We start from the raw sequence: 26968 nt of genomic DNA, 5'->3' as shown, positions 1-26968 counted from the left end.
ACACAACTCTGTAGTCTGAGAACAGGAACCAAACCATGGAAATTCAGTGGCAAATCCTGAAGAAAACAATGATTGATTCAGCCAGAGAGACATGTGGTGATGTTGGCTGCAAGGATAGAAAAATCAGAACTCCGTGGTGGACACAGGAAGTTAAAAAGGCAGTGAAGGAAAAGAAAAAAGCATGTCAAAAGTTCCTGGCAAATAAGTCAGCTTGTGCTCTTGGAAAATACAGACACAAATGTAAGAAAGTTAAACACTGTGTAAAACTAGCTAAACAAAAGTCATAGGAAGACTTTCGTAAGAATGTAGAAAATAAATATCAAGGTGGCAAAATATTCTGGAGGTGGTTGAAAAAGATCAGAAATAGAGGAAAGAGTGCTGTAAAAGGAATTTGAGATGATAAAGGTGACATGAAAACTGGAGAAAAAGATATCCTTGATGTATGGAGTAATTACTTTGAAAAATTGCTAAATGAAACAAACAGTGATGATAGCACAGTAGTAAAAAGACTCAACAAACATGCAATCAGGAATCCATACTTGAAGTAGAAAATGCCATCAAAAGTCTGAAATGTGGAAAGGCAGCAAGGGTACATAATATTAAACCAGAAATATTGGAGGTATAAAAGTCTTACGGTGGCTGCACTGCATAGTTCAGAAGGCCTCGACAGAGGGATGAATTCCCGATGATTGGAGTAGAGCTCTCATAGTACCCATATATAAAAAGGGAAATAAAACTGAATGTGAGAATTACAGAGGTATTTCCCTACTGAGTGTTCCTGGTAAGATTTGTGCAAGTACACTTGAGAAATGGTTGAGAAGGGAAGCTTGCTGGAGAATAAGCTGGATTCAGGCCAAATAGAGGCTATTAGGATCAGATTTTCACTTTAAGACAAATAGTTGAGAAATCATGAGAATATAACAAAGATCTGAATTTACGTTTTGTGGATCTGGGACAAGGCACCAAGAGAAATGCTATTCAAAATACTACAGTTGAATGATGTCAATGGGACGTTATATCAAGCAATACTTAGTCTTTATTTGAGTTGTAAGTCAGCTGTTAGAATTGAAGAAAGTACATTGAAAGTTTATTTTTCACTTGGTTAGACTATAATAAATTTAGTTTAATCCTTTATCCAAGTGTGAGCAAACAAAGTTTGTGCCTGAAAGTATCTTCAGGACTGGGGTAAGGTGGTACAACACAGGGCAACTCGTTGCAAAGGTGGAGATACGTTCAGGCATAAACTTTGTTTGCTCACACTTGGATAAAGGATTAAACTAAATTTATTATTGAAGGAAGTACAGGAAGATGATTTTATTAATGTTAAATCTGGTGTCAGACAAGGATGTACATTATCCGCTCTGTTATTCATTGTATTTGTGGATCACATTATGAAGGAAAGTGGTATTAAACCTGATATCAAAATCAGAAAGATTAATCTCAGCTCTTTACTTTATGTGGATGATGATATACTTCTAATTAAATCTGGTACGAGTCTGCAAGATTGCCTGACTAAACTTAGTAAATGATAAAGGTGCACGAAAAGATATCCTTGATATATGGAGTAATTACTTTGAAAAATTGCTAAATGAAACAAGCAGTGATGACATGATAAAAAACAACACTGACAAGGCATGCAGTCAAGAATACATATCCATACTTGAAGTAGAAAATGCCATCAAAAGCCTGAAATGTGGAAAGGCAGCAGGAGTACATAATATTCGACCAGAAATGCTCAAGCATGGAGGTATAAAAGTCTTACGTGGCTGCACTGCATAGTTCAGAAGGTCTGGACAGAGGGACGAATTCCAGATGAGTGAAGTAAAGCTCTCATAGTACCCAAATATAAATATTAAATATAAAACAATGTGAGAATTACATAGGTATTTTCCTGTGTCAGACATGGATGTACATTATGCCCTCTGTTATTCGTTGTATTTATAGATCACATTATAAAGGAAAGTAGTATTAAACCTGATATCAAAATCAGAAATATTATTTTCAGTTCTTTACTTTATGCGGATGATGTTATACTTCTAATTAAATCTGGTACGAGTCTGCAAGATTGCCTGACTAAACTTAGTAACTGTTGTAATAGATATGGTATGAAGGTCAGCAATAACAAGACAAAGAGAATGAAAATCAGAGGATGCCCTGAAAATATCAACTGCATTGTGACTGGAGAACCTATAGAACAAGTAAAACATTTCGGCTACTTAGGAATGATATTTAGTGAAGATGGTCAATTAAATATGGAAATAGACAACAGAATCAACAAATTTGGCATGGTAGGAAGTCAACTGAATAAATTTATATTACTCAAAACATTAAATTAGCTCAATACAAGACAGTGTTGAAACCAATTTTAACTTATGAATCCGAGAGCGGGTTAGAAATAAAACACTTGACCAAAGACTAGGAACTGGAGATATAAGAATCCTGAGAAAGATTAGGGGCATGAACAGATGGCATCAAGGGCAATATCATATTAAAAATGATGATATTAGGAAAGAACTTGACATTAGCATTCAGGAATGTGCTAGCAGAGCTAATCTCAGGTGGTATGGTCACTTAAATAGAATGGGAGAGGAAAGATTAGCAAAACAAATGTTCTCTGCAGGTTGGCTGGAAAAAGACCCAGAGGAAGAACAGGATATAGGTGGATTGATACAGTAAAAAGTGCCTTAAAAGACAGAAATATAAGGTCTGATAATGTTGGAGTCTTGAGAGATAACAGATTGATTTGGAGGAAAATTGGATAGGAAGTTAGTGGTGATGTAAGTTTTTCATGTAGTACTATCATATCCTGCACACCTCTTGAGGGTACACGTCAGGAATTTCATGATGATGATAAATTCTGTAGTCTGCATGATCCAGTTGAACTACTTGCAGATCGCAATTCAGAGCTAATGCTTCATTTATACAGATACCTTATATATATTTAATAAGTCAATAAGTATGAGCAAGATGGGATGAAATCGTCTTTCAATCATAATTGCCTGCATGATTAAGCACATTTGTATCAATAACATGGATGCAATTTAGTTGCTCTTACCATTCTTCTAATCATAATCTAGTTTCCCTGATGTTCCATATTAAGTTTCATGCCAATAAATAATTTTTCTAGACTCCTGATACTGAACACACTGAAGTGTATGCCACCCCTCTTATATAAATTCTTTCTTCTTTCAAACTCACTCCACACATCCAAAAATTTACAATCATTCTTTCTACGGCCTATGCATTGAATTGCTGCCATTACTGTGCATCATTCTTCTGTAAAACTTCACATTTTGAACATGTAACTTACCTTTTTTTTTGTTTAAGACAAACTGAAATCAGTGCATTCACCTCCTTCACCACCAAGCATATTCCCTAAATATTCCTATTTGCTGTGAAATCCATCAATAACTGCAACTATGCACACCAACTAAAGACAGAAACCAGTAACTGCAGTTATTATCTCACACTCACTAATATGTCATCACGATAATCTAATATAGCTAGTCTTGAGAATAGCTAACTACTTTCACCTATGAATGGAAGTAGTTATCTATTCCTCCCCCCCAAACACAACACTTCCCTTTTGTTCCCAAACTGGATATTCTGAAAAATGTTCGTATGTAAGATCAATCAACTGAAATTAGTTAATGCAGAGAGAGTTGAGAAATAAGCAGAACCATATTCAGAAAATCAGTTATTCCCTTCCTTATGAGATAGGTGGTCAAGCAACAGTTTTTCCCTACAGTTACACGTGGAGGCTGCATATCTGAGTTTCCACCAAACCAATATTCATCATGAAACGAATGATTGCCGTTTATTTTTTGCTATACAGTGGTGCCTTAGTTAACAACGGCCTCAGATAACGATGAGTGGCTGTAAAAAACAACAAAAAAATCTCTTGGTTAATGACTCTCGATGATGTGAACCTCTATCTGATCTAAAAAAAAAACGGAATTTTCTCATCGCACTCAGCCACGCGCGGGAAGACACTGTCAAACAGAGAACAGCCACGCGGCATAGCAGTGAAGCTCAGTTACGTTTTCCGTTTATTGTTTCTTTTCTTGAAGTGCACCGTGCTTTATTTTAAAATTTGTGGTTATAAATGCTTTTTATGATGAATATGAGTATTTAGGCATTTATTTTTTATGTGTTGGTTCATATAGACAATAAATTGGCAGGTGCGTGTCACTGTTCATTTGCCATCAAAAGGCAAAATCAAATCTCATCTGTATAGTAATCATTGTATCTATAAGCTGCTAATCAGTGTATGTTACGGTAAGTGCTGTAACTAATATTGTTACCTTACAAGCAAAATGCACTAAGTCAAAAATTGCAGGTTTCGAATTTAACTGTTAACTTATATTTCAAAAAGTTTTTATTTTTGAACTTTAATTTTTATTTTTATTTTCAGGTGATATGTTCTTTGTATCCCTTGTCTTAGTGTTGTACAATTTGTAATAATACCGTATTTTGCATATCTTTTTTTTTTTTTTTTTATAGAGTGAATTTTTTTACTGTGTGACAAAATGGGTCCCAAAAAGAAAGCTAGTTAGGGGGGAAAAAAAAACAAAAATTTTCTCTATTAAACAGAAGAAAGAAATAATAGCAAAATATCATGAAGGTGTGAAAGTTATGCAGCTAGCTCGAATATATGAAACCAGACATTCTACAATATCAACTATTTTGGCTAAGAAAGAACTTATGGTAGCTAAGGGAACTTCAATGTCAGAGGGCTTCTTTTTGAGCAAATGGAAAATCTATTGCTAATTTGGATCAAAGAAAGAGAAATGGTAGGTGATACTACATCTCAAAATGCAATCTGTCAAAAAGCTAAACAGATTTATCAAAATTTGAAAAAGAAGACTTCGGGATAAGTTCTGAGGTAGATGATCATGATTTCAAAAGGTAGCAGAGGTTGGTTTGACAACTTTAAAAAAAGAACAGGAATTCATAGTGTGGTCAGACACGGGGAGGCAGCTAGTGCTGACAAAGCAGCAGCAGATAAATTTGTCAATAGCTTTACAAGAATTATAGAAGGAGAATACCTACCTCAACAAGTCTTCAGTTGTGATGAGACTGGGTTATTTTGGAAGAAAATGCCTAACAGGACATTTATCACAAAAGAATTAAAAACACTTCCTGGGCATAAACCAATGAATGATAGGTTAACATTGCTTTTAGCAGCAAATGGAAGTGGAGACTGCAAGGTAAAACCAATGTTAATCTACCACTCAGAGAATTCCCGAGCATTCAAAAAAGTTCAACGTCTCTAAATCCAATCTCAGTGTTTTGTGGAGGTCTAACAGGCAAAGCCTGGGTCACAAGAATAGAATTTAGAGACTGGATTCGCGAAGTGTTTGGACCAACTGTCAAAGCCTATCTTGAGCAAAACAATCTGCCTCTAAAAGCCATTTTAACCTTGGATAATGCACCTGGCCATCTAATGGACATACAAGAAGAGCTACCAGAGGAATTAGATTTTATCAAGGTGATTTTTCTTCCTTCCAAGACTACATCTCTGATTCAACCTATTGGATCAGCTGATAATTGCAAATTTTAAAAAACTTTACACAAGGGCACTTTTTACGAGGTGCTTTGAAATGTGTGAGGCTACCAACATAACCCTAAGAAAATTTTGGGAGGAAGAATTCAACATTGTCATAACAATTAGGCTAATTGTAAAGGCTTGGCAAGAAGTAACAATGAAATGTCTCAAAGCAGCATGAAGGAAACTGTGTCCTTCCTTTGGTAATGAAGAAACTTCAGATGAAGGACACAAATTGGTAAAGGATATTGTGGCAACTGCTCATGACCTTAACTTGGAAGTAGAGGAAGATGTTGAAGAATTATTGGAGATGCATGACCGAGAACTGACTACTGACGAGCTAAAAGAACTTTTCAAGCAGCAATGTGAAGAAAAGGAAATGGAAATTTCATCTGCAGATGAGGATGGAGAGAAAGAACAAATTACGACTGATGAAATCAAAAATGTTTTGGCAAAGTGGGAGGAAGTTCAAAATGTTGCTATGGAATGGAATCCAAACAAATCTGAGATTATCAGAACTGCAGATCTATTTAATGAAAAGTATATGCAGTTTTTCAGAAACATTTTAAAAAAGAGGAAGAAGCGAACAACCCTAGACATGTTTTTTACAGGTCCATTTGTCAAAAAACTCCGAAGTGAGCCCAATTGTCCTTCTGGTGAAGATTGATCATTAAAAACTGTTTTCATGAACAATTTATTTTATTAATGTTAATTTTTTTTGTAGCAAATACATATACTGTACAATAAATAAACTATATTTACCATATTTTTATGACATTTTAAATGAGTTTTATCTGCATTTTTACTATGTACTATGGTTGTGGGGAGAAGCCGGAACAAATTAATCAATTTTCAATTAAATCTTATGGGGAATCGTGCCTTGGATAACGACGGTAATCCTGGAATGGATTACCGTCGTTAACCAAGGCACCACTGTATTATAAAAATATTTAATAGAGCATATTTGCATGAAAATCAAATGAAAGTGGTAGTTACTGATTTTTGAGACTGAGCTGATCATTCTGAAGCAGTGTCAATAATGGGCTCATGATTTGTTAAATGGGAGACATTTGTTGTATTGGAATTATTAAGTAATTACAGTAAAGTATAACCAATCCCACTATTTTGACTGTTATCAGTTATTTTCAGTTGAGTTATATCAGTTATTTTCACCCTTGCAATGGCAAGGGTGAAAATAACTGATATGAATTCTGTTAATGCTAACTTATATGTAATTCCAATTCAAAAGACTGCAATTCTTTGTTTGCCTAGAATTCTGTCAATCAATAAAATGCAAGGTAAAAGTTTATTCAGTCTTGGTGAGTGAGACTTGACTGCTTTCAGTCATTATTAGCTCTATATGTTGCTACATTAAAAGTTGCAATGAGAATGAATTTTTGCTTACAACTGCAAAAATATTATGTATACAGGCAATAGTGTAACAGGGGTGCAATTTTTGTCATTATTATAATATCAGATAACCAAAAAAAAGTTTGTGTGGGTTTCAGTAGAGTTCGCTGCAATGACTTGTTTTATTTTGTACAGGTGTGCAAAGTGCAATATTTATGTGTGTCATAAGGCACAGATATGTGTCAGTCAACATTGTACTCTAACTTGGTGTTGGCTCTTTTTCTGTGACTTTGAGCCATTTTGTTTGCTTTATGAATTTAAACTCTGTTCGAAGGCTTCAAAAACATCCTGTAAAATGTGTGGCATTTGGAAAAGATGCAGTAGCAGAACATACTGCACAGAAATGGTTTAAAAAATTTGTTTCTGGTGATGAATCACTTGAAGATGCACCACATTCAGGAAGACCGTTCATTATTGATAATGTAGAATTACGTGCTGCTGTAAAAAATTATTCAAGATTAACATGTCAAGAACTTTCACAAGTGTTTAACGTGAGTGGTGAAACAATTTGTTTGTTTACACTTGCATCAAACTGGGAAATTCACGGAAGATAAGCAAATGGGTCATCACCACATGCATCATCAGATTACAATAAATTTCAAAGGCTATCAATTTGTTCTTCACTTCTTTTCATAAAAACGAGCCGTTTTTTGATTACTTGCTCGCTTGTGATGAAAAATGTATCTTGTACTCTAACAGGAAGTGAACTTATCATTGGTTATCACCAAACGATCCAGTACTGCACACTTCATCCCAGAAGACTATGCTTTGTGTGTGGTGGACTGGAGCTGGTATTGGCCACTACGAGTTTCTCACTGCAGGCCAAACAATTATGGTTGTCATCTACTTGATGCAACTAGAGCATGATGCAGGATGCATTACTTCAGAAACAGCCAGGACTAGTTAATTGGAAGAAAGTGCTATTCTTACAGGACAATGCAAAACCTCATATTGCAAAACTTACCCATGAGAAGATTTGTGCTTTAGGATGGGAGATACTCCCTCATCCTTCATATTCTCCTGACATTTCTCCAAGTGATTATTGCCTTTTTTTGGTGCTAGACAATCACATGAAAAATACAGTTCTGCAATAAAACAGATTGAAACAGAGGGTGCTAGGTTTATTACTTCTAAAGACAAAACCTTTTATAAAAGTGGAATTTACAAACTCTTATCTCATTGGGAAAGAGTTGTAGATTGTGAAGGTACTTATTTTAACGAATAAAACATTTTATGAAAATTTCTGCAATTGTTTAATTTTTATTATGCAAAACCACACAAACATTTTTGGTTACCTGATAAAACATGCCTACTGAATAGAAGTAACTGTCTTAGTGCATTACGTCATTTTCAGTAAATACAGGCCCAATTGTATTTTTCTACCTTATATATGCTGTTTCCTTGTGATAAATGTATCAGCATCTTTCATCGACAATAAGAACAAAAGATAGCAGGTAATGCATTTTGTTATAGAGAGAAATGCATTATAGGAAGAGCCACAAAAAAAAAAAAAAAAAAAGAAGAGAATAACTTCAGTTCAAGTATAAACATTGACTTCACTCTTCTTCTTCCCCATTTCCTTTACTCTCCAAAACAAATTTTATAATATGAAATTAAAATTGCAGCAACAGAAATTCATTTCCACTATTAAATTTTTCATTTGTTTTCAAGTCTATCCATCTAAAATACTATCGATTTATTAATCTCCTATGCTTGGGAGTAAATAAATAATAAATATACTTACTCGGTAGTGCCTTAGGATAGGGAAGTCCCTTCCTCCTGTAAAACTCTCTCTCTCTTTTGATTTCATCTGGTAAAAAGATATATAATAACAAAATGAAACGTTAATTGTATTTTTAGTAACATAGTGAACAATCCTGTGCTTATAAAAATGCACCAATAAAATATTTTTTGGCCATGGCAACAAAATCATAATATTAAATTCCTTTCAAAAACTCAAGAATAGCAAAGAAAGTTGTTGAAGCAAGTTCATAAGTAGCATTCCAAAACCAATGCCTGCACAGTGCTTGCGATGTGAATGGCCTTGAACCATGCTGAATATTGTTTTGTTCCTTTATCCCTTCACTACAGTTTAGTATATAGCCAGTGTATAACTGAAGTTGTATTTCTTGAATTATCATGCACACAACAGAAGAATCTTTTGCAAATTTGTCAATGTGCATAAAACAGCTCATAGTAATTGAATTTTTGAAATTTTTGATACATGAAACATGTGGTATTTCAATTAATAAATGATCACAAAGTTTTATAGTGAAACAAATGTAGATGCAAGTACCTTATGCCACTGGGCCTGAAGAACAAGAAACAGCTAAGGCAGAGAATGACAACAGTGGGCAGCCAAAAATTACAGCTGATGATTTCCATAAGATTTCCAGATGAATAAAGCATGGTATGCATGTGTGTCACAAAATATCACCTAGCAGTATTCAGCAAATCCTGTTTAAACTGTAAAAACATTTAAAACAAGTCATTCTAAATACAAAAGATACTTTAAGCAAAAGTACGGAACACATCTTTTTTTATAAGTTACATCACACAAACTGCAGCATCTTAATGATAAACCTGCTAAAACAGACAAAACCATAAGAGACATCATGAAGTACGCTACTATGTGGCATTTAATAGATAAGCGCAAATGCACACATACATAATGGAGAAACAGTTAAGCTTCATGAAAAAAAAATGAAGAAAGTATTTCCCACTATTAACTGCCCCCCACCTCACCAGATACACTGTTATTATGACATTCTGGAATTCAAAGGGACAAGTACAGCTCAACACTAAAATAAAACAATGTGAGCCAAGTAGTCACCTTCTATTTTCAAAAATATGCAGACTTCATACTTTTTTTTTTTTTTTTTTTTTGTTGTTGTTGTTGTTATATGTCATCCAGTCATTTTTGACTATTGGTGATCTTGTGAACAAAGGCTCTCCATCCCACTTGGCCTCTTGTCCTTTCAGAAACTGTAAATTCAACTGGGAAAAATTAAATAGAATTTAATATTTCCTATATTTCGTCCTAGTCACTAGGACATCTAAGGGGATTACAAAGATCAGCTCCCTCCTCTCTCTCTGCCTGGAGTTTACAAAGTACCCTGTTCCTGTAAGCTGCCGTACTTTGGACAGACAGGCAGATCAGCATCCATCCATCTAGAGGAACACAAGTCTTACATCTTCAAACACAACTATAGCCATTCAGGCTTGGCTGACCATGTTTTGGACACCACCCACAGGGTATCATGGAAGAAAACCACCATGCTCCACCACAGCAAATTCAAGAAAGAGAGACTTTTCTTAGAAGCAGCAGCAACTCTCAAAAACCAACCAAATCTCAATAAATACGGTTGCATTAAGCCTCCGAAGATTTGGGAAACACTCATCACCAGAGTTCCCACCTTACATTCCAGGCCACCTACTACTGCCCTTAGAGGGCGCTCTACCTAGATAGGACTTTAGTGTCACCCACGTGGTTGGGCTTAGTATTATTTGTTATTTGTGTATATGTTACATTAATTGTTTTTGTAATCCCCGTAGATGTCCTAGTGACTAGGACAAAATATAGGAAGTATTAAATTCTATTTTAATTCTTTTTGAGTGTTGTAAAAAATCCATTCAGCCTCCAACATGATGTCCTCACAGCACTTAAGCCTCTACAGACGTACTGCTTTGACAATTTTACCTTTTGCGGCTTTACTCACGCTTCTATGTTTCATAATTTTTGTCAGGTTTAACATAGCTCCCCCCACAAAAAAAATTATCCTTCATTTAATTTCATCTTCACGTTTACCATTTTTTCTTATTCTGAAACCCAGTAAATCAACTTTCAATGACCTCTACTTTCTCTCTCTCTATTATAAATTCATTTAAATTTCCAGAAGCCATCACTTTTGTTTTGCTGAAGTTTAAATTAAGCCCAGCTTTGTTACTTTCCCAAATAGAATCAACAACTCAAGATCTTCCCCAGTTTCTGCTATGAGGATTGTATCATCTGTATATCTTAAATTATTTTTCTGCCACCAATCTTAATTCCAGCTGGATCTTTGTTTAAGTTAGCCATTCCATAATATAACTGCTATAAATATTAAAAAGATAAGGCAACTTGGTTCTTATCAAGAGAATTAGACACAGGTATTACCATTGATCTCATTACAATTCACAGTCTGTTGTGATCCAAACAATCAAAAACTTTCTTATAATCAATAAAACAGATGAATACTTCCATTTGAAATTCTTGTTCTTTCCATAATCCATCTCATTTTGCTGTCTCTAGTTCCTCTGCCTCTCCTAAAGCCTGCCTGTTCTTGTGATATTTGCATATTCACATACAGCCCCAGCAGTTCTTGGTTCACTTTCAGCATAAATTTACTATGTATGTGAACTTAAAGTGATGGTTCTATAATTCTCACGATCTCTAGGATATATTTTTTTTTTGAATTGGGATGAATATTGATGTTTTCCAATCTCTAGGCCAGTATATTCTCTTCCAAACCTGTTGACATTTTTCAGTTAATATATTCACTAATTCATTCCCAGTTGTTCTCAATAATTCCACTGACACTTCACCAACTCCAGGAGTTTTCCCTTTTGGCAGCTGTTCCATTGCTGACATTACTTCACTTTTCATTATCGTAGGTTCCTCAACAAATTCTCTCCTTTTACATTCTCCTTCAAAATTAATATATCTTTCTATCTTTCTTGTACGAATCCTCTACATACTCCTTCCATCTTTTTTTTCACTGCTGCTTCTTCCATCAAACACTTTCCCCGAATTAATTTTTACAACTTTTACTCTAGGGATAAACTTCCCTGTAACTTCATTTATATTTCTAAACAGATCCCTTGTTCTACTTGTAATATTGCTTTCTTCAGTTTCCTTGCACCTTTTGTTTAGATGTTTTCCCTTATCTTTCCTAGCACGTCTTTGGAAATCTGCACTCAGTTGTCTAACACTTTCTTTGTTTCTCTGAAGTTTCATTTTTCATCTTCCCTCTGCTATTTGAATAACTTCTTCTGACAACCATTTACAATCTTTCTTTCTTGTTGCTTTACTTAGAATCTTCTTTGCTGCTCCTATGACTGTACATTTTATTTCTTCCTATAGTTCTTCTAATTCTCTTTGTGTCCTCTCCAAACTTTTTAATTTCTTTCTGACTTCTACTTTAAAGCATCATTTATGTGATTTAAATCAAATCAGATACTGTCCTTTTGTTTGTTCTTAGCTCTTGCCTTCAATTTAACTTCAGCTATCAATAATTCATTATTTATACCCACAGTCTGCATCAGGTAGTGCCTTTGCTGCTTGATAGCACTTCTCCACCCTTCTGTTCATAATATAATCTATCCGATTTCTGTATTCACCATTAGGTGAAGTCCATGTATACAATCTTCTTTTATATTGTTGAAAGCAAGTATTTGTATAAAGCAACTGCTCTCAACACAAATCTCCAACATCCTTTCTCCTGCTTCATTCCTCAGTCCTAAACTAAATTTTCTAATGATGCCTCATTCTTTTTGAGAATGAGGCATTTGCATTCCAATCTCCTGATATCAAGAGATAAAAAAATATTTCATCAATACTGTATACCACTTGTTGCAATTTAACATAAAATTCTTTCACTTCATCTTTACTCGAATCTGTAGTTGGTGCTATATACACCTGTATGAGTGTAACATTCACTGGATATGCCTTTATTCTGATTAGGGTTATTCTGTCAAACACTAGGCTGTAGCCCAAAATGAATTCTCTTTACTCTCTTTTAATTATTAATGCTGCTCTATTTCTTTAAAGGTTTTCATGTGCAGAGTAATACATCATGAAATCATCAGTATTCAAGTGACCCATTCCTGTCCCCATCTTAATCCAATCCAAGCCTCTCAAAAACACTGCCAAAAAAAAGGAAATCAGTGCTTTAAAAGAGCTATAGAGTAATAACAACAGTGTTATAACTAAAGCAGACAAAGATAATGCAAATGTAGAGCTGAATATGAAAGCAAAATGCACATACTTTTACAAGATCAGTCTACGTACCAAATCATAGATCGTGATACTACTAATTCTCAAGAGAATAAAGTTTGCAAATTATTGAAGAAAGTCGCTTCCTGGCTAAAAGAAACAGTTAACAAACTCAAGCTTGTTCATGTTAAAAACAGAATATATGGAGCACCTAAAATTCACCAAGTATAATGGTAATTAAAATTAAAAGAAACACACGTATTAACCACAGTGAAAATTATTTAATTGTAAATATTTCATCCTAAGTATCTTAGGACATCATCAGTACAGTAGTTTTAAACAATAATAGGAATAACATACAGTTAGGGCACATGATTACAATAGAATCTCCTTAAACGTGCATAACATGCTACAGAAGTAAAAAAAAAAAAAAAATTAAAAAAAAAAAATGAACACAATTTTGTATGACAATTTCCCATACTTTAGGAATAGTAAGAATGTCGTTGCAGTTTAAGTTTGGTCTGTGTAGTAGGGCATCTCGGAACATCAAGACCACATTCGTCTTTTTAAAGACTGCAGAAATCTGTGCCTCTCTCAACACGGAATTGAAAATCCAAACCATAGGATCCATTGGTAAAGGTCTAAACTTTGACATAGATCTTTATATAAACATGAACGTTTATACAAAGAAAGTTTTGAAGCCCTACTATGCAGACCAAACTTAAACTGCAACGACGTTCTTACTATTCCTAAAGTATGGGAAATTGTGTTAAATATTTTTTTTACTTCTGTAGCACGTTATGCACGTTTAATGAGATTCTATTGTAATCATGCGCCCTAACTGTATGTTATTCCTATTATTGTTTAAAACTACTGTACTGATGATGTCCTAAGATACTTAGGATGAAATATTTACAATTAAATAATTTTCACTGTAGTTAACACGTGTTTCTTTTAATTATGATCGCACCACAGGTTTTGTTATTTAAAAAAGTATAATAGTGTGCTGAAAAGCTATGATAATCACCATGAAGAAATAGAGGTGGAACCAGGTAACTTACACATTATTCTACATATTCCCATGAGTGTTATACACTTGTTACAATGATGCTGCATCATTTGCAATCCTCTGAGAAAAAAATCTTTTCCTTCTTCCACAAACCAGTCCTCAGCTGCAGATATGACTTCGTCATCTGTGGTAAATTTTGTTCCTTTCAAGTGTTTCTTTAAATTTGAGAATAAGAAACAGAGTGATGGAGGCCAGTTCTGGTGAATAGGATGGGTGAGGCAGACAATGAAAACCCAAATTGTGTATTGTCTGTTAGGTTTCATGAGTAGTATGAGAGGTGCATTGTTCTGCAAAAGCAACACACCTCTGCTCAGTTTCCTATGGCATTTTTCCTTTGATACCTCCTTCAATGCTGTTGAATAAACTGCTGCTGGAAAAGTTTCACCTTTTTTGAGGTACTTGATAAGGATTACACCATCCATATCCCAAAAGACAATGGCAAGAACCTTTCCTGCTGACGTTTGGGTTCGGAACTTCTTTGGGCATGGTGAACCTTTGTGTCCCCACTCCAATGACTGTTGTTTGGTCTCTGGACATCATAGTGATAAAGCCAGGTTTCATAAACAGTCACAGTATGAGCCAAAAAATTTGTACCTGTTTTCTCAAAATGATCCAAAATCCCTTGGGATGGTATTCAAACATTAGAGGGCCCATTTTGCTGAGAGCTTCTGCATGTCCAGATGTTGGTGGATAATGACCCCCCCAATTCCCTCGATATCTCTAGAACAGTGTTTCTCAATGTGGGGGCATATGCCCCACAGAGGGACAATTTGAATATGTACATGTACATATTTATATTATACTTTTTCAGAACTTGGCTGACTATTATGCTAGAGGGGGGGCATCAAAATCTTTGAGATATTGAGGTGGGGCATGATCCAAAAAACATTGAGAAACACTGCTCTAGAGTCTTTGGAATGTTTTTGGCCGGTATTCATCTATCATCAAGGATCAGTGTATGCACTGCATCGATGTTTTCAGTGATCACTGTGGTGAAGGTCTTCATGACCTGGGAGCATCTGTTGTCTCAGGATGCCCAGTTTTAAACTTGGCCACCCATCTGGCAACTGTTGGATATGCTGGGGTACAGTCTCCTTAAAGTCTCACACAAAGTTTGGTAATCTCAGTTGCAGACTTTTCTTGCAGCATGAAAAACTTGATGGCCCACACCTCCGTGTCTTCGAATTTCTTCAAAACCTCTGACATATCTTCTTATATATCCTAAAAAAAAAAAAAAATTATTACAATTTGATAAAACATAGGGGTTCATCTCATCTCATCTTCCTTTTACCCTCTTTTACCTTGTGGTGTTGAGGGTTTATTAATCATCAGACCTCAAACTGTTCACAGGATAAGGTGGTCAGCCCTACACCCCAATGTATTCTATGTTCTGTAGTGTTGAGTTCTCAAGGCCGGTTTGCCTGCTTTGCGGGATGAAAAACCCCAGGATAAACTCAGGAAAGAACCCTACTGTCCATGCCCAAGATGGCTATGGCAGAGGAAGATCCTTCAGCTCCTCACGTCACCGACGGGAATTGAACCTAGGACACTCCATCCCCAGGCATATGGTCGTGAATCGCACAGCCACTAGGCTAACTGCGCAGACAAAAGTTCCTCTAGTCAGTGACTAGACTTGAATACGAAGTCTACCTTCGAGCAATTTATCGTTGAGGAGTGGAAACACCACTTCTACTGAGCTACACGGGCTCTTAACATAGGGTTAAAGGGTTTAAAGATATGTTCTTTCTTGTGGTTATATCAGTTGCTTTAATATAATTTTTGTTCTAGTGTTTATCAGAACTTTTCAGCACTCCCACATCCCTATGTCCTATTGTGGATAATATAAATTCCCACGTACAAATTTGCTAAACATTTAGCTAAATTACTAACAACCTTACAAATAATTCTCCCTCCTTTGTTAAAAATTTGTTCACCTTAAAAGTATATTAGAATACCATATCTTAAAAAAGTTCAGACGTAATGATTAGTTTTGGTATTACTTCACTATTTACTGTTTGAAAACCCTTGATTTGCTAAAGTCACATTTCCCTCCAGATAAATTTAAATTATTTAAATTTACAGTACTTGTAGGTTATTTTGCATGAAAGGGAAGATATACAAACTAGAAAGGACATCAACAAGCCCCCTCCCCCTCTCTTTAGCCAATTTCTACATGGAACACACGGAAAACCTAGTTTTGAATACAGTCCGAACACATTGGATACGTTTTTAGTGTATTTAAATAGTCAACAGAGCCTCTGTAGTTCAGTCATTATAGACAAAACCCTTTGGTTGGAAAGACCTGGGTTCAATTCCTGTCAGTGATGTGAGGAACCTTTATCTGGTCTCTTTCAATGGAAGGTGAGTTAGCTGGTCTCATACAGAGGTAGAGGGTTTTTTCATCCAGAAACTCAGGTCTTCTGACCCCCAGAACAAGCAAACTTCCCCATGAACACACTGGGAGGCATAGGGATAACCACTTTATCCTAGAGTTACGGTTGTGGTTGCAAAGTCCAAGAATAGTTGGAAGGTTGTGGGTGCTTAAGTGCCTGTTAAGACCACTGATGGATGGATAGAAATAGTCAATATCCTAAAATCCACTTCACCATGAAACAGGAAACTAATGACTGTCTGCCCTTCCTGGATACACTAATCACATGGTTTCCTGATGTTTCATTATCTTTTTATGTTTATAAAAAATCCACACATAAAGGGAGATATTTGCACAAATATTCACACCATCATACAGTCAACAGTAGGGTATCCTAAAACACTAATTCACAGAGCTAGAGCTATCTGTTCCAATTACTATAGTATAATTACCACACATTCTTTCCACAGGACTGGAAAGAATGTATGGTAATTCTATTGCACAAGGGTGGTGCAAAGACCAACGCATCCAACTATTGACAATCAGTATCACAGGAGTAGTGGTGAAGATTTTGGAAAAGTTAGTTAGGGCTCGAATTCAGAAATGGATTGACAGAGAATCTCTACTTTGCAATGAACAGCATGGGTTTACTAAGGGAAGGTCATGTTTTAGCAACTTCCTCACATTCCATAATAATGATACCACTGAGTGGAATGGACACACTATGATACTTTTGCATTTTGATAAGGCTTTTGACAGAATACAGCATGGAATACTATTGCATAAATTGGAGAATATGAGATTGGATTAGAAACTACTGGCATGGATAAGAGGATGGCTGACTGACAGATATCAAATTCGTATATGGATATATTGAATCTGCAAGATTCGAGGTAACCAGTGGTGTCTTAAGGATCAGCTCTTGGTTCATTGTTATTTGATCTGTATATTAATGACATTGGGAAAGATTTGACAATACTTGCAGAATAATTTGAATAGGCTGGAATTGTGGACATATGAAAATGACTGTCATTTCAATGTTAATAAATGCAAAGTCATGCACTCTGGTATGATCAGATATCCAATGTCGTATTATATTGGTGGGATTATGCTTGAAGAAAGTGATGAGGCTAGGGGTAATGGAGTTTGAGTAGACAGGAAGTTGAAGTTCAAGGATCATATAGCAAAAATTGTAAATAAACTCAGAGAATAACGGTAATGTGGAAATGAACTTTGACATGTAAAGATAAGTCATTTTGCCTCTTTACAAGGCCTTGATAAGACCTCGCTTGGACTACTGCACGCAAGTCTGGTCTGGTCTCCGTGATGATTCTGATATAGTGGATAGAGTGCAGAGGAGAGTGTCAAAAATGATATCAAGATTGTGGAATACAGATTAAGAATTTGTAGGCTGCATACACTAGCAAATATGAGAAAGAGAGGTGATGTGATTGAGACTTACAAACTTCTGAAAGGGTTATACAGAATTTCAGTAGATGGAATTTTTCATTTTATGGAGAATGGGGAAATGACATGAGGGCATCCATGGATGCTGATGAATGCTGTCAAGAAGGAGGTTAGGGCTAAATTTTTCTCTTAGAGTAGTGCATGATTGGAATGGATTGCCTTTCGATGTTGTGTGTAGCATGAATGAATTCAAGAACAGGGATGACAGCTGGTGTGAATATTATGGCCTTCCTCGATAAGTTCTTGACTCCCTGGAGGTCTCTCTTAATAATCTTCTTCTTATGGTGCTATCTTCTATCGAAGGTCAGAAACCATCTTGGCAAACAAACTGCATTCTTGTGTTAATCTGAGCAGTTGTGCGCTGCTCTTTCCTGTCAACGTCTTGATGTCGAACCATGATATTCTTTTTCTTCCTCTAGTTCCTTTGCCATCAATTCTTCGTACCAAAATAGTTTGTAGGAGTTTTTGCTGTTTCTCATTTCTTGATTATTTGTACAAGATCTTTAGCTTTGCCAATGGATTTTAAGACATCTTCATTGGTAATTTTTTCTGTCCATGATATCTTTAGCATTCTTCTGTATAGTCACATCTCAAAGGCTTAGATTTTCTTGATGGTTGTCGCCTTCAATGTCCATGTTTCAACTCCATAGAGCAGAACAGACTGCACGTAGCATTTCAGCATTCGGCATTTGACTTCCATGTTTAGGTCTTGATTGCAGAATAGTGTTCTCATTTTCATTTTCATGAAGGACTCTTAATAATAATAATGTCAAAAAAAAAGTTTTCAAAGTTTTATATAATGTGTATTATTCTGATATATATATAAATGTTCAGATGTACCAGAAAAAAATCAATATGGAAATATGATTATGATAAAAATTACCAACAATAACAGACACATTGCGATTGCATATGTAAATTGATCAAATAGAAACAGATAAAATGATAATTATTCCTTTTTTTAAGATTTCTGTGTTATAATGTATGGTAAATTTCTCAAATCACTCAACTGACTCGCTCATGTCACACTTTCTTAGTCAATGGCTATAATCCCCATAGGATAGAAAAAAATAAAAAATACTAAATACTCCCCAGAAATCCACTCCAGTGCCTATCACACAAGACTACAGTAAAACTGTTACCATCTCATACGTTCAAGGCACATCTCAAAAGATATCTAGAGTGCTTAATAAATATCAAGCTATATTTATTTATTTAAATACACCATATTTAAACTATATGTCAAATTGGCAACTCTCATCCATTCACTTAAGGACACACTCTCTTCTTTATCACATCCAGGAGTTTATGAAGTGTCCTGTTCTTCTGACCTGGCTTACTGAACAGACAGGAAGAACTGTTCACATCTGCATTGGTGAACATAAAAAATACATCCAGCACTATCTTTATGATAAGTTGGATCTAGCAGACTATGCCTTGGATACCCTTCATATGGGATCAAATGGAAGAATACAAAAGTGCTACACCGAAGTCATAAGTCAGAGAGAGAGAGATTGTTTTTGCAATCAACAGCAGCTTTAAAACATACTCCAAACTTCAACAAGTACAACTGTACCAAAAATCTATAGGAGACAGTCATTTTATGATCTAATTAATACTTGTTTTCTCTCTTTTTTCTAACACAGATGGCACCAATTAGGACTTTAATTCCTTGTGTTGTGCTTTAATTTTTCTTTCAACTAGTCCCACTTTTAGACCAAATTGTAGTTGTTTTGTGTACCGTGACAAACTGTTCTTGTGCTCTGAAAATGCTGGATATAATGCCAGTGAATTATCAGCTAATAAGTTAATAAATATTAATTATTTTCTTATCATTCTGTGTTGTATTCAATACCTTTAAAATAAACTAACAAGATGAATATGAGAATTACAGAGGAATTCCTCTGCTAAGTAGACCCAAGGGACTATTAAGATCAGATTTTCATTTTACAGCAAAAGTTGAAAAACATGAGAATAAAACAAGTATATCTACTTAAGTTTTGTAGATCTGGAAAAGGCATATGACAAAGAAAATCTTTCAAAAACACTACAATTATATAGAGTAAATGGAACATTATACAGAGCAATACATAGTCTATGAGTTGTAAGTCAGCTGTTAGAATTGAAGGAAATACAGGAAGATAGTTTGATATAAAATCAGCCGTAAGATAGGGATGCATATTTTCTGCATTCTTATTGATCATCTGTATTAATTGCATTATGGAATTAGGTGCCATTAAACCTGATATTAGAACTGGAGATAATAAACTTAGCTATTTGTTTTATGTAGATAATGTATTCCTAAAATATCCAGTGCAAGTCTCCAGAATTCTCTAACTAAATCGAATAACACCTGTAACAAATTTGGCAGAAATCAATAATAAAAAGACAAAAAACTAAGAAAATAGGCAGGAACTTAGAAAACTTCAGCTGTATTCTGAATGGGGTTCAGAGTTCTGAATTCAGAATAGCAAAGATGGCAAATTAAATTTGGAAATAGACAACAGAATTAGAAAAGCTGGTAAGGAGGAGCCAGTTAAATAAATTTACATATGGAATTAGAGAAATTAGCCAAAATACTAAACTGTGCATTCAAACTAGTTTTCAGTTATGGATCTGAGAGTTGGTCAAAGATTAGAGACCATATATGAGAGTTCTGAGAAAAATAAGGAAGCTGAACAAATGCACTGATGGCAGAATCATATTAAAAATGAAGACATGATAAAGGAACTTTGCATTGTTTGCATTCAAGAACATGTTAGGAGGGCTAATCTAAAGTGACATGATCACTTAAACAGAATGATGGTGGATTGATTCAGTCAGAACAGTAAGACTAATTTGGAAGAAAGCTGTTGATAAGAGTTTAATAATAATGTAATCTTAATCATGCAGTACTGTCATAGTAGTTTGAACACCCATTGTGGATATACATTAGGAAACAGACAGTGAGAACTTTGTAGGAGCTTTTCAGCTAAAGGTAAGTTAGTCAGTCTTAAATGGTGGTGGCAGCAAGGTTTTCCTCCATACCACTTACATTTATCATCTTACAAGACAAAGTAGTCAGAGAATACATCCAATTAATTGACAAAGAAAACTATAGGGATGCTTAAGGGTCAAAGTTGTATAACTGAGAGGAGACCTCCAGATAGCCTTTAAAGGAATGCAGAGAACCGACCAGGGCTTCTGACTTAATGTCCAATCCTCGCCTTCTCGTGGTGCACCCTGTTAGGTATCAACCTGGATACTGAACAGACGAGGATGAGCTGGAAAATGGGATTTAGATGACCAAATTGTATTCTTATTGGCTTAAACCAAAATACAAAATGATGGTACACCATGACAAATTCCATGCCAGCTGGGGCGTCGCCCAGTTAAACAAGGCCCCCATGGTTTTCGCCAGGAAACGAGGGCAAACAGAGAAAAGTCACCTACTGGAACAAATCTGAAAACGCATCCCAACTCAACATCACCAGAGTTAAAGATCGGAACTATCAACACAAGAAGCCTGAATGGCAAAGAAATGGAACTAGCTGAGGAATTAGATAAGTATCACACCGACATAATAGGGGTGACCGTAACAAAAAAGACAGAAACTGGTGGGATCTTTCTGAGCAATAAATACAAAATGTTATATTCAGAAGACAATGACACCACAGAAGACTCTAGTAAGGTAGAAGTGGAGGAATTTTTTTGAGGCTTTAGTGCAACTGACACAATGAAAAAAGAAAAGTAGGTCCTGGTTGGGGATCTAAATAGCAGAGTAGGAAAAGATTGTCAGACATGCAAAAATATATTGGGAAAATTTGGAGAAAAGAGCAAAGCTAATAATAATTGCAAATACCTGTTGAATTTCTACTCAGGATATGGGAATGTTATTACTAACACAATGTTCCAACATAAATATGTGCACAAATTCACATGGAGAGCAGAGGCAAGGAATAAGAAAGGTCTCATTGACTATGTTATTGTCGATAGTGATGTTTTCTCCCTGGTGCAGGGCAGCAGAGTGTACAGACTATTTGAAATTGGAAGTGATCACTATTTAGTCTTGAGAAGGATAAAATTGAATTTCATTTTGAAAAGTAGAACATTTAAGAAAGTTTTAATGTGAATAAAAGTTGAGCAGCTCTCAGATGTGACTGTAGAATAAAATACATAAACATGATTGAAAGAGTTTGAGAACAGGAACCAAACCTTGGAGATTCAGTAGCAAGCTCTGAAGAAAACATTGATTGATTCAGACAGAGAGGTTGTCTGCAAGGATAGAAACATCAGAACTCCATGGTGGACACATGAAGTTAAAGAGACAGTGAAGGAAAAGAAGAAAGCATATCAAAAGTTCCTGGCAAATAAGGCAGCTTGTGCTCTTAGAGAATACAGAGACAAATGTAAGAAAGCTAAACACTGTGTAAAACTAGCTAAACAAAAGTCATTGGAGAACTTTGGTAAGAACATAGAAAATAAATATCACGAAGGTGGCAAGATATTCTGTAGGTTGTTGAAGAAGCTCAGAAATGGAGGAAAGAGTGCTGTAAAAGGAATTAGAGATGATAAAGGTGACATGAAAACTGGAAAAAAAGATATCCTTGAAGTATGGAGTAATTATATATATATATCGAAAAATTGCTAAATGAAACAAGCAGTGATGACAGCACAGTGGTAAAAAATACTCAACAGGCATACATATCCATACTTGAAGTAGAAAAAGCCACCAAATGCTTCAAAAGTGGAAAGGAAGCAGGAATAGATGACATTAGACCAGAAATACTGAAGTATGGAGGTATAAAAGTCTTACAGTGGCTTACAGTGCGTAGTTCAGAAGGCCTGGATAGAGGGACGAATTCCTGATGATTGGAGTAGAGCTCTCATAGTACCCATAAATAAAAAGGGAAATAAAACTGAATGTGAGATTTATAGAGATATTTCCCTATTGTGTTTCTAGTAAGATTTATGCAAGTATATTTGAGAACCAGTTGAGAAGGATTGTGGAAGAAAAGCTTGATGAAGAACAACCTGCATTCAGGACAAATAGAGGCTGTCAGGATAAAATTTTCACTTTACGACAAATAGTTGAGAAATCATGGGAATATAACAAAGATTTGTATTTAAGTTTTGTAAATCTGGAAAAGGCATATGACAAGGTGCCAAGAGAGAAGCTATTCAATACACTACAGTTATATGGTGTCAATGGGTCATTATATCAAACAATACTTAGTCTTTATTTGAGTTTAAAGTCAGCAGTCAGAATTGAAGTAAGTACAGGAAAATGGTTTAATGTTAAATCTGGTGTCAGACAAGGATGTACATTATCCCCTCTGTTATTGATAATCTATATGGATCACATTATGAAGTGGTATTAAACCTGATATCAAAATTGGAGATGTTAATGTCAGCTCCTTGCTTTATGTGGATGATGTTATACTTCTAAATAAATCCTCTACGAGTCTGCAAGATTCTAAACCTTGGCTAAATTGAATAACTGTTGTAATAGATATGGTATGAAGGTCAACAATAAGGAGACAAAGATAATTTAAATAGGCAGAAGCATTGAAAATGTCAACTGCGTTGTGATTGGAGAACCTATGGAACAAGTAAAACATTTCAGCTACTTTGGCACGATTTTTAGTGAAGATGGTAAATTAAATATAGAAATAGACAACAGAATCAACAAAGCTGGTATGGTAGGAAGTCAACTGAATAAATTTATATGGAATAAGAGAGAAATTAATCAAAATACTAAATTAGCTGTATACAAGACAGTGTTCAAACCAATTTTAACTTATGGATCTGAGAGCTGGGGCAGAAATAAAACACTTGACCAAAGACTAGAGACCGCAGATATGAGAGTCCTGAGAAAGATTATAGGCGTGAACAGATGGCATCAATGGCAACATCATATTAAAAATGAGGATATTAGGAAAGAATTTGACATTGTCAGCATCCAGGAATGCATTAGCAGGGCTAATTTCAGGTGATATGTATCATCACTTCAACAGAATGGGTGAGGAAAGATTAGTAAATCAAGTGTTCTCTGCCAGATTGGCAGGAAAATGACACAGAGAACGACCAAGATATAGGTGGATTGATATGGTAAAAAGTGCCTTAGATGATAGAAATATAAGATCTGATAATGTTGGAGTCTTGGCAAGTAACAGACTGATTTGGAGGAAAATTGTAGATAGGAAGTTAGTAATGAAGTAAACTTTTCATGAAGTAATAATATGATATCCTGTATACCCCTTGTGGACACATGGCAGGAATTTGATGATGATGATGAGAAAACTATGCATACAGGATTAACTACTGTAAAAACATGAGTTAGGTTTCTTTAACACCAAGTTATTTAGCCATGACAGGCCATTAAGCCTAAGATGTATTGAGAAGCTGAGATTTTTTTTTTTAATGAAACACTAAAAAAGGTATGTGATCTTGTGCTTCGCATAACACATCTACATTTCAATTCTGATGTAATTTCAATGAATTGATGGAATAAAGTTTCTTTCTATCTTAACATATCCCTTTCTCCCTCCATTTTTGCTCTGAACTGATATTGAAAAATAAATAAAATTATGCATCCAGTGCACAGACAGTCATGAAATTATTAAAGTTTAAACAACATAAGAAATGACTACATTCCACTTCTGATACAAACTGGTTGACCAGTTAACCAGAAATACCTTTATAGAAGTTTCTCTAATAAGGAGAAGTATGATTTTATTCCCTTTCAACATGAATGTAGTTTTTCCTCCCTTGTTTACAAAATATATCATATGTGACAAAAAATTATATTCTTGTTTTAATCCTTAATATAAGCAAACGTTTGCACATGAAGTATCTTTGAGACAAGCCTGCTTGTATACGGGTACTGTTGACTTCAAATCAATTGTCTTGCTTCATTTACGGACGTCTATATTGCTATACACTACCTAGATCGGATTTGACCTTTATTGGGATATATATACTTCATATATTTCTTTTCTGTATATACTTGTTTTACTTCTATAACTAACTCTGATCCTGAATATTCTAATATTCATATACCATCTACTTTATGGGAAATATGACTTTGCACTGATTTAATCTTAGCATCTTTCTAAGTCCAGTTTCCACTGATGAGACCTCAATAAAAGTCTAAATTGGTCTACGCAGTAACACTTCTCATAATGCATAGCAATATACATGACAATTTTTTTTTTTTTTTTTTTTTTTTTTTTATGTTGAGCCATTACACGAGAGGTTGGTTGATCAACCTATAGTACGTTGTACCTAGTACTTGTTCACATCTGATTTGAATGACGTATTCCCTGGGGAACACAAGGGGAAGACTTTTCCGCAGCACAGCAGTTGAAGGGATGGAGGAGGAGGAAAAGAAACTTGTTCTGTGGGTTTCAAGGTGCTGTGAAGGGATGTTGAGCAGCAGCTGCACGTGTTCCAACGAGCTTAGTACTAAGTAAGGGAATTATTGATGCTATTTCAGATGAACATTTTCCATTGAATATTTGTAGAATACACATAGTGCGGAGACCGATCATCTGTACAAAGTAGGGGGAGTGAGTTGGTAAGAGATGAGTCATTAATAAGTCTGATTGCTCTCCTTTGTATTGAGTCAAGCATTTTGAGGGAGCTTTGGGGGCCCCCATATGTGAGAGCAGTATTCAGTGGTTGGGCAGATTTGTGATTTGTATAAAGTTAACAGCTGTTCAGGGTGAAGTAACATCTTGAGCAAAAGAGAAATCCTAGTTTTTTAGAAGCTGAGGATGCAATGGTTACTATGTGTTTATTCCAGGAGAGGCTTGATGTCAGGATAATTCCAAGAAGGGAAATCTGTAATTGTTTGGAAATTTGGGTGTTTTTTATTCAAAAATAATGGGAAAAAATGGTTCTTTTTTATGAGAAATAAGACACTACTGGGTCTTATTAGCATTGAAATTAACTAGGTTATCTCCAAGCCATCCTCCAATGGAGGTTCAGATCAGAATTGAGGGCAATGGTGGTTGATGTTCTGTAGGTTGAGGGGAGTTGTGCAGAGTAATGTTTATCATAAGAAAGGGAGGAGTGCAATGTGCTGTCTTTTGAACAACTGTGTATTGAGTTGCAGGTAAGCTGAAGTAGGTCACTGATATATAGTAGGAAGAGGGCTGGTGAGAGGACAGAACCTTGTGGAACCCCAGCATTAATTGAATGGTGAGAGGATAAGGAACCATTCACCACCACCACACAGTGTGCATCCAGACAGAAAGCTGGCAATCCAACTACAGAGGTCTTGAGATAGACCAAATGATGGCAGCTTGCTTAGTAAGCCTTCGTGCCAGACCTGGTCAAACACCTTGTAGATATCAAGTGCAACCACTTGAGATTCACCAAACTTCTCCGTGGCATTTGTCCAGAGGTGGGCGATATATGTTAGCAGAGCTCTTGTTGATCGGCAGCAAAGAAATCCATACTGGCAGTCATTTATTAGACAGGTAGTTTCAAGGCAGTGTAGGAGTTGGGAATTGATGATTTTTTCCATTACTCTGGACAGGACTGAGGTGAGCGAGATGGGGCAGTAGTTGGAAGGCAGTGACTTGTCGCCCTTCTTGGGATAGGCTAATTTCCAGGATGTGGGATAGATACCAGTGGAGTAAGACAGTATATATAGGCGACATAGGACAGGAGTCAGTTCTGAAGCACAAACCTTCAGGACAACTGGAGGAATGCCATCAGGGCCAGGAAACTGTGTCTAATTTGGACAGTATTTTACTGATCTCTTTCTAGCAAAAGGATATAGTGGTCATTGTATGTTGGGCATCAGGAATGGTTGGGGGACATTTGCCATTGCTTCCAATGCATGTATAATTGACAAAGTGTGAGGCCAGGAGATTGGCCTTTTCTGTAGGTGATGCAATGGAGCCATCTGGGTAAGATAGGGATAGGAACAGTGTTGGGCAGAAGTTACAACTGATTGCTTTGGCGAGAGACCAAAAGGCTCGGCTGCAGTTTGGACATACTGCTAATTTCCTGCTTTTTGTTCTTTCAAATTATGTTTTGGAAGCATTGATTGTTTTTTTTGCATTTATTTCAGGCTTGTGTATAAGCTCTAAAAGAGGATGGAGTTCTTGATTTGAGCCAGTAATGGTATGTTTTTTT

The 26968-nt window shown here is 35.6% G+C and overlaps 1 protein-coding gene across 4 annotated transcripts in view; it reads right to left on the bottom strand.

The window, feature by feature from the left end:
- l(3)73Ah (polycomb group ring finger 3-like lethal (3) 73Ah) overlaps window positions 1-26968 on the bottom strand; it is a 203041-nt gene that overhangs the window by 57305 nt on the left and 118768 nt on the right. For all 4 annotated transcript variants that reach the window (XM_090393034.1, XM_090393035.1, XM_090393037.1 and 1 more), the window contains one exon: window positions 8703-8768. In XM_090393034.1, the coding sequence (XP_090249160.1) occupies window positions 8703-8768 (66 nt within the window). The remainder of the gene's footprint in view (window positions 1-8702; window positions 8769-26968) is intronic.

Source organism: Typopeltis vanoorti, chromosome 5, assembly GCF_054136105.1.
Source record: "Typopeltis vanoorti isolate ZY-2024b chromosome 5, IOZ_Tvanoo_1.0, whole genome shotgun sequence".
NCBI classification, from domain to species: Eukaryota; Metazoa; Arthropoda; class Arachnida; order Uropygi; family Thelyphonidae; genus Typopeltis; species Typopeltis vanoorti.
This window is presented reverse-complemented; position numbering and strand designations above follow the sequence as displayed.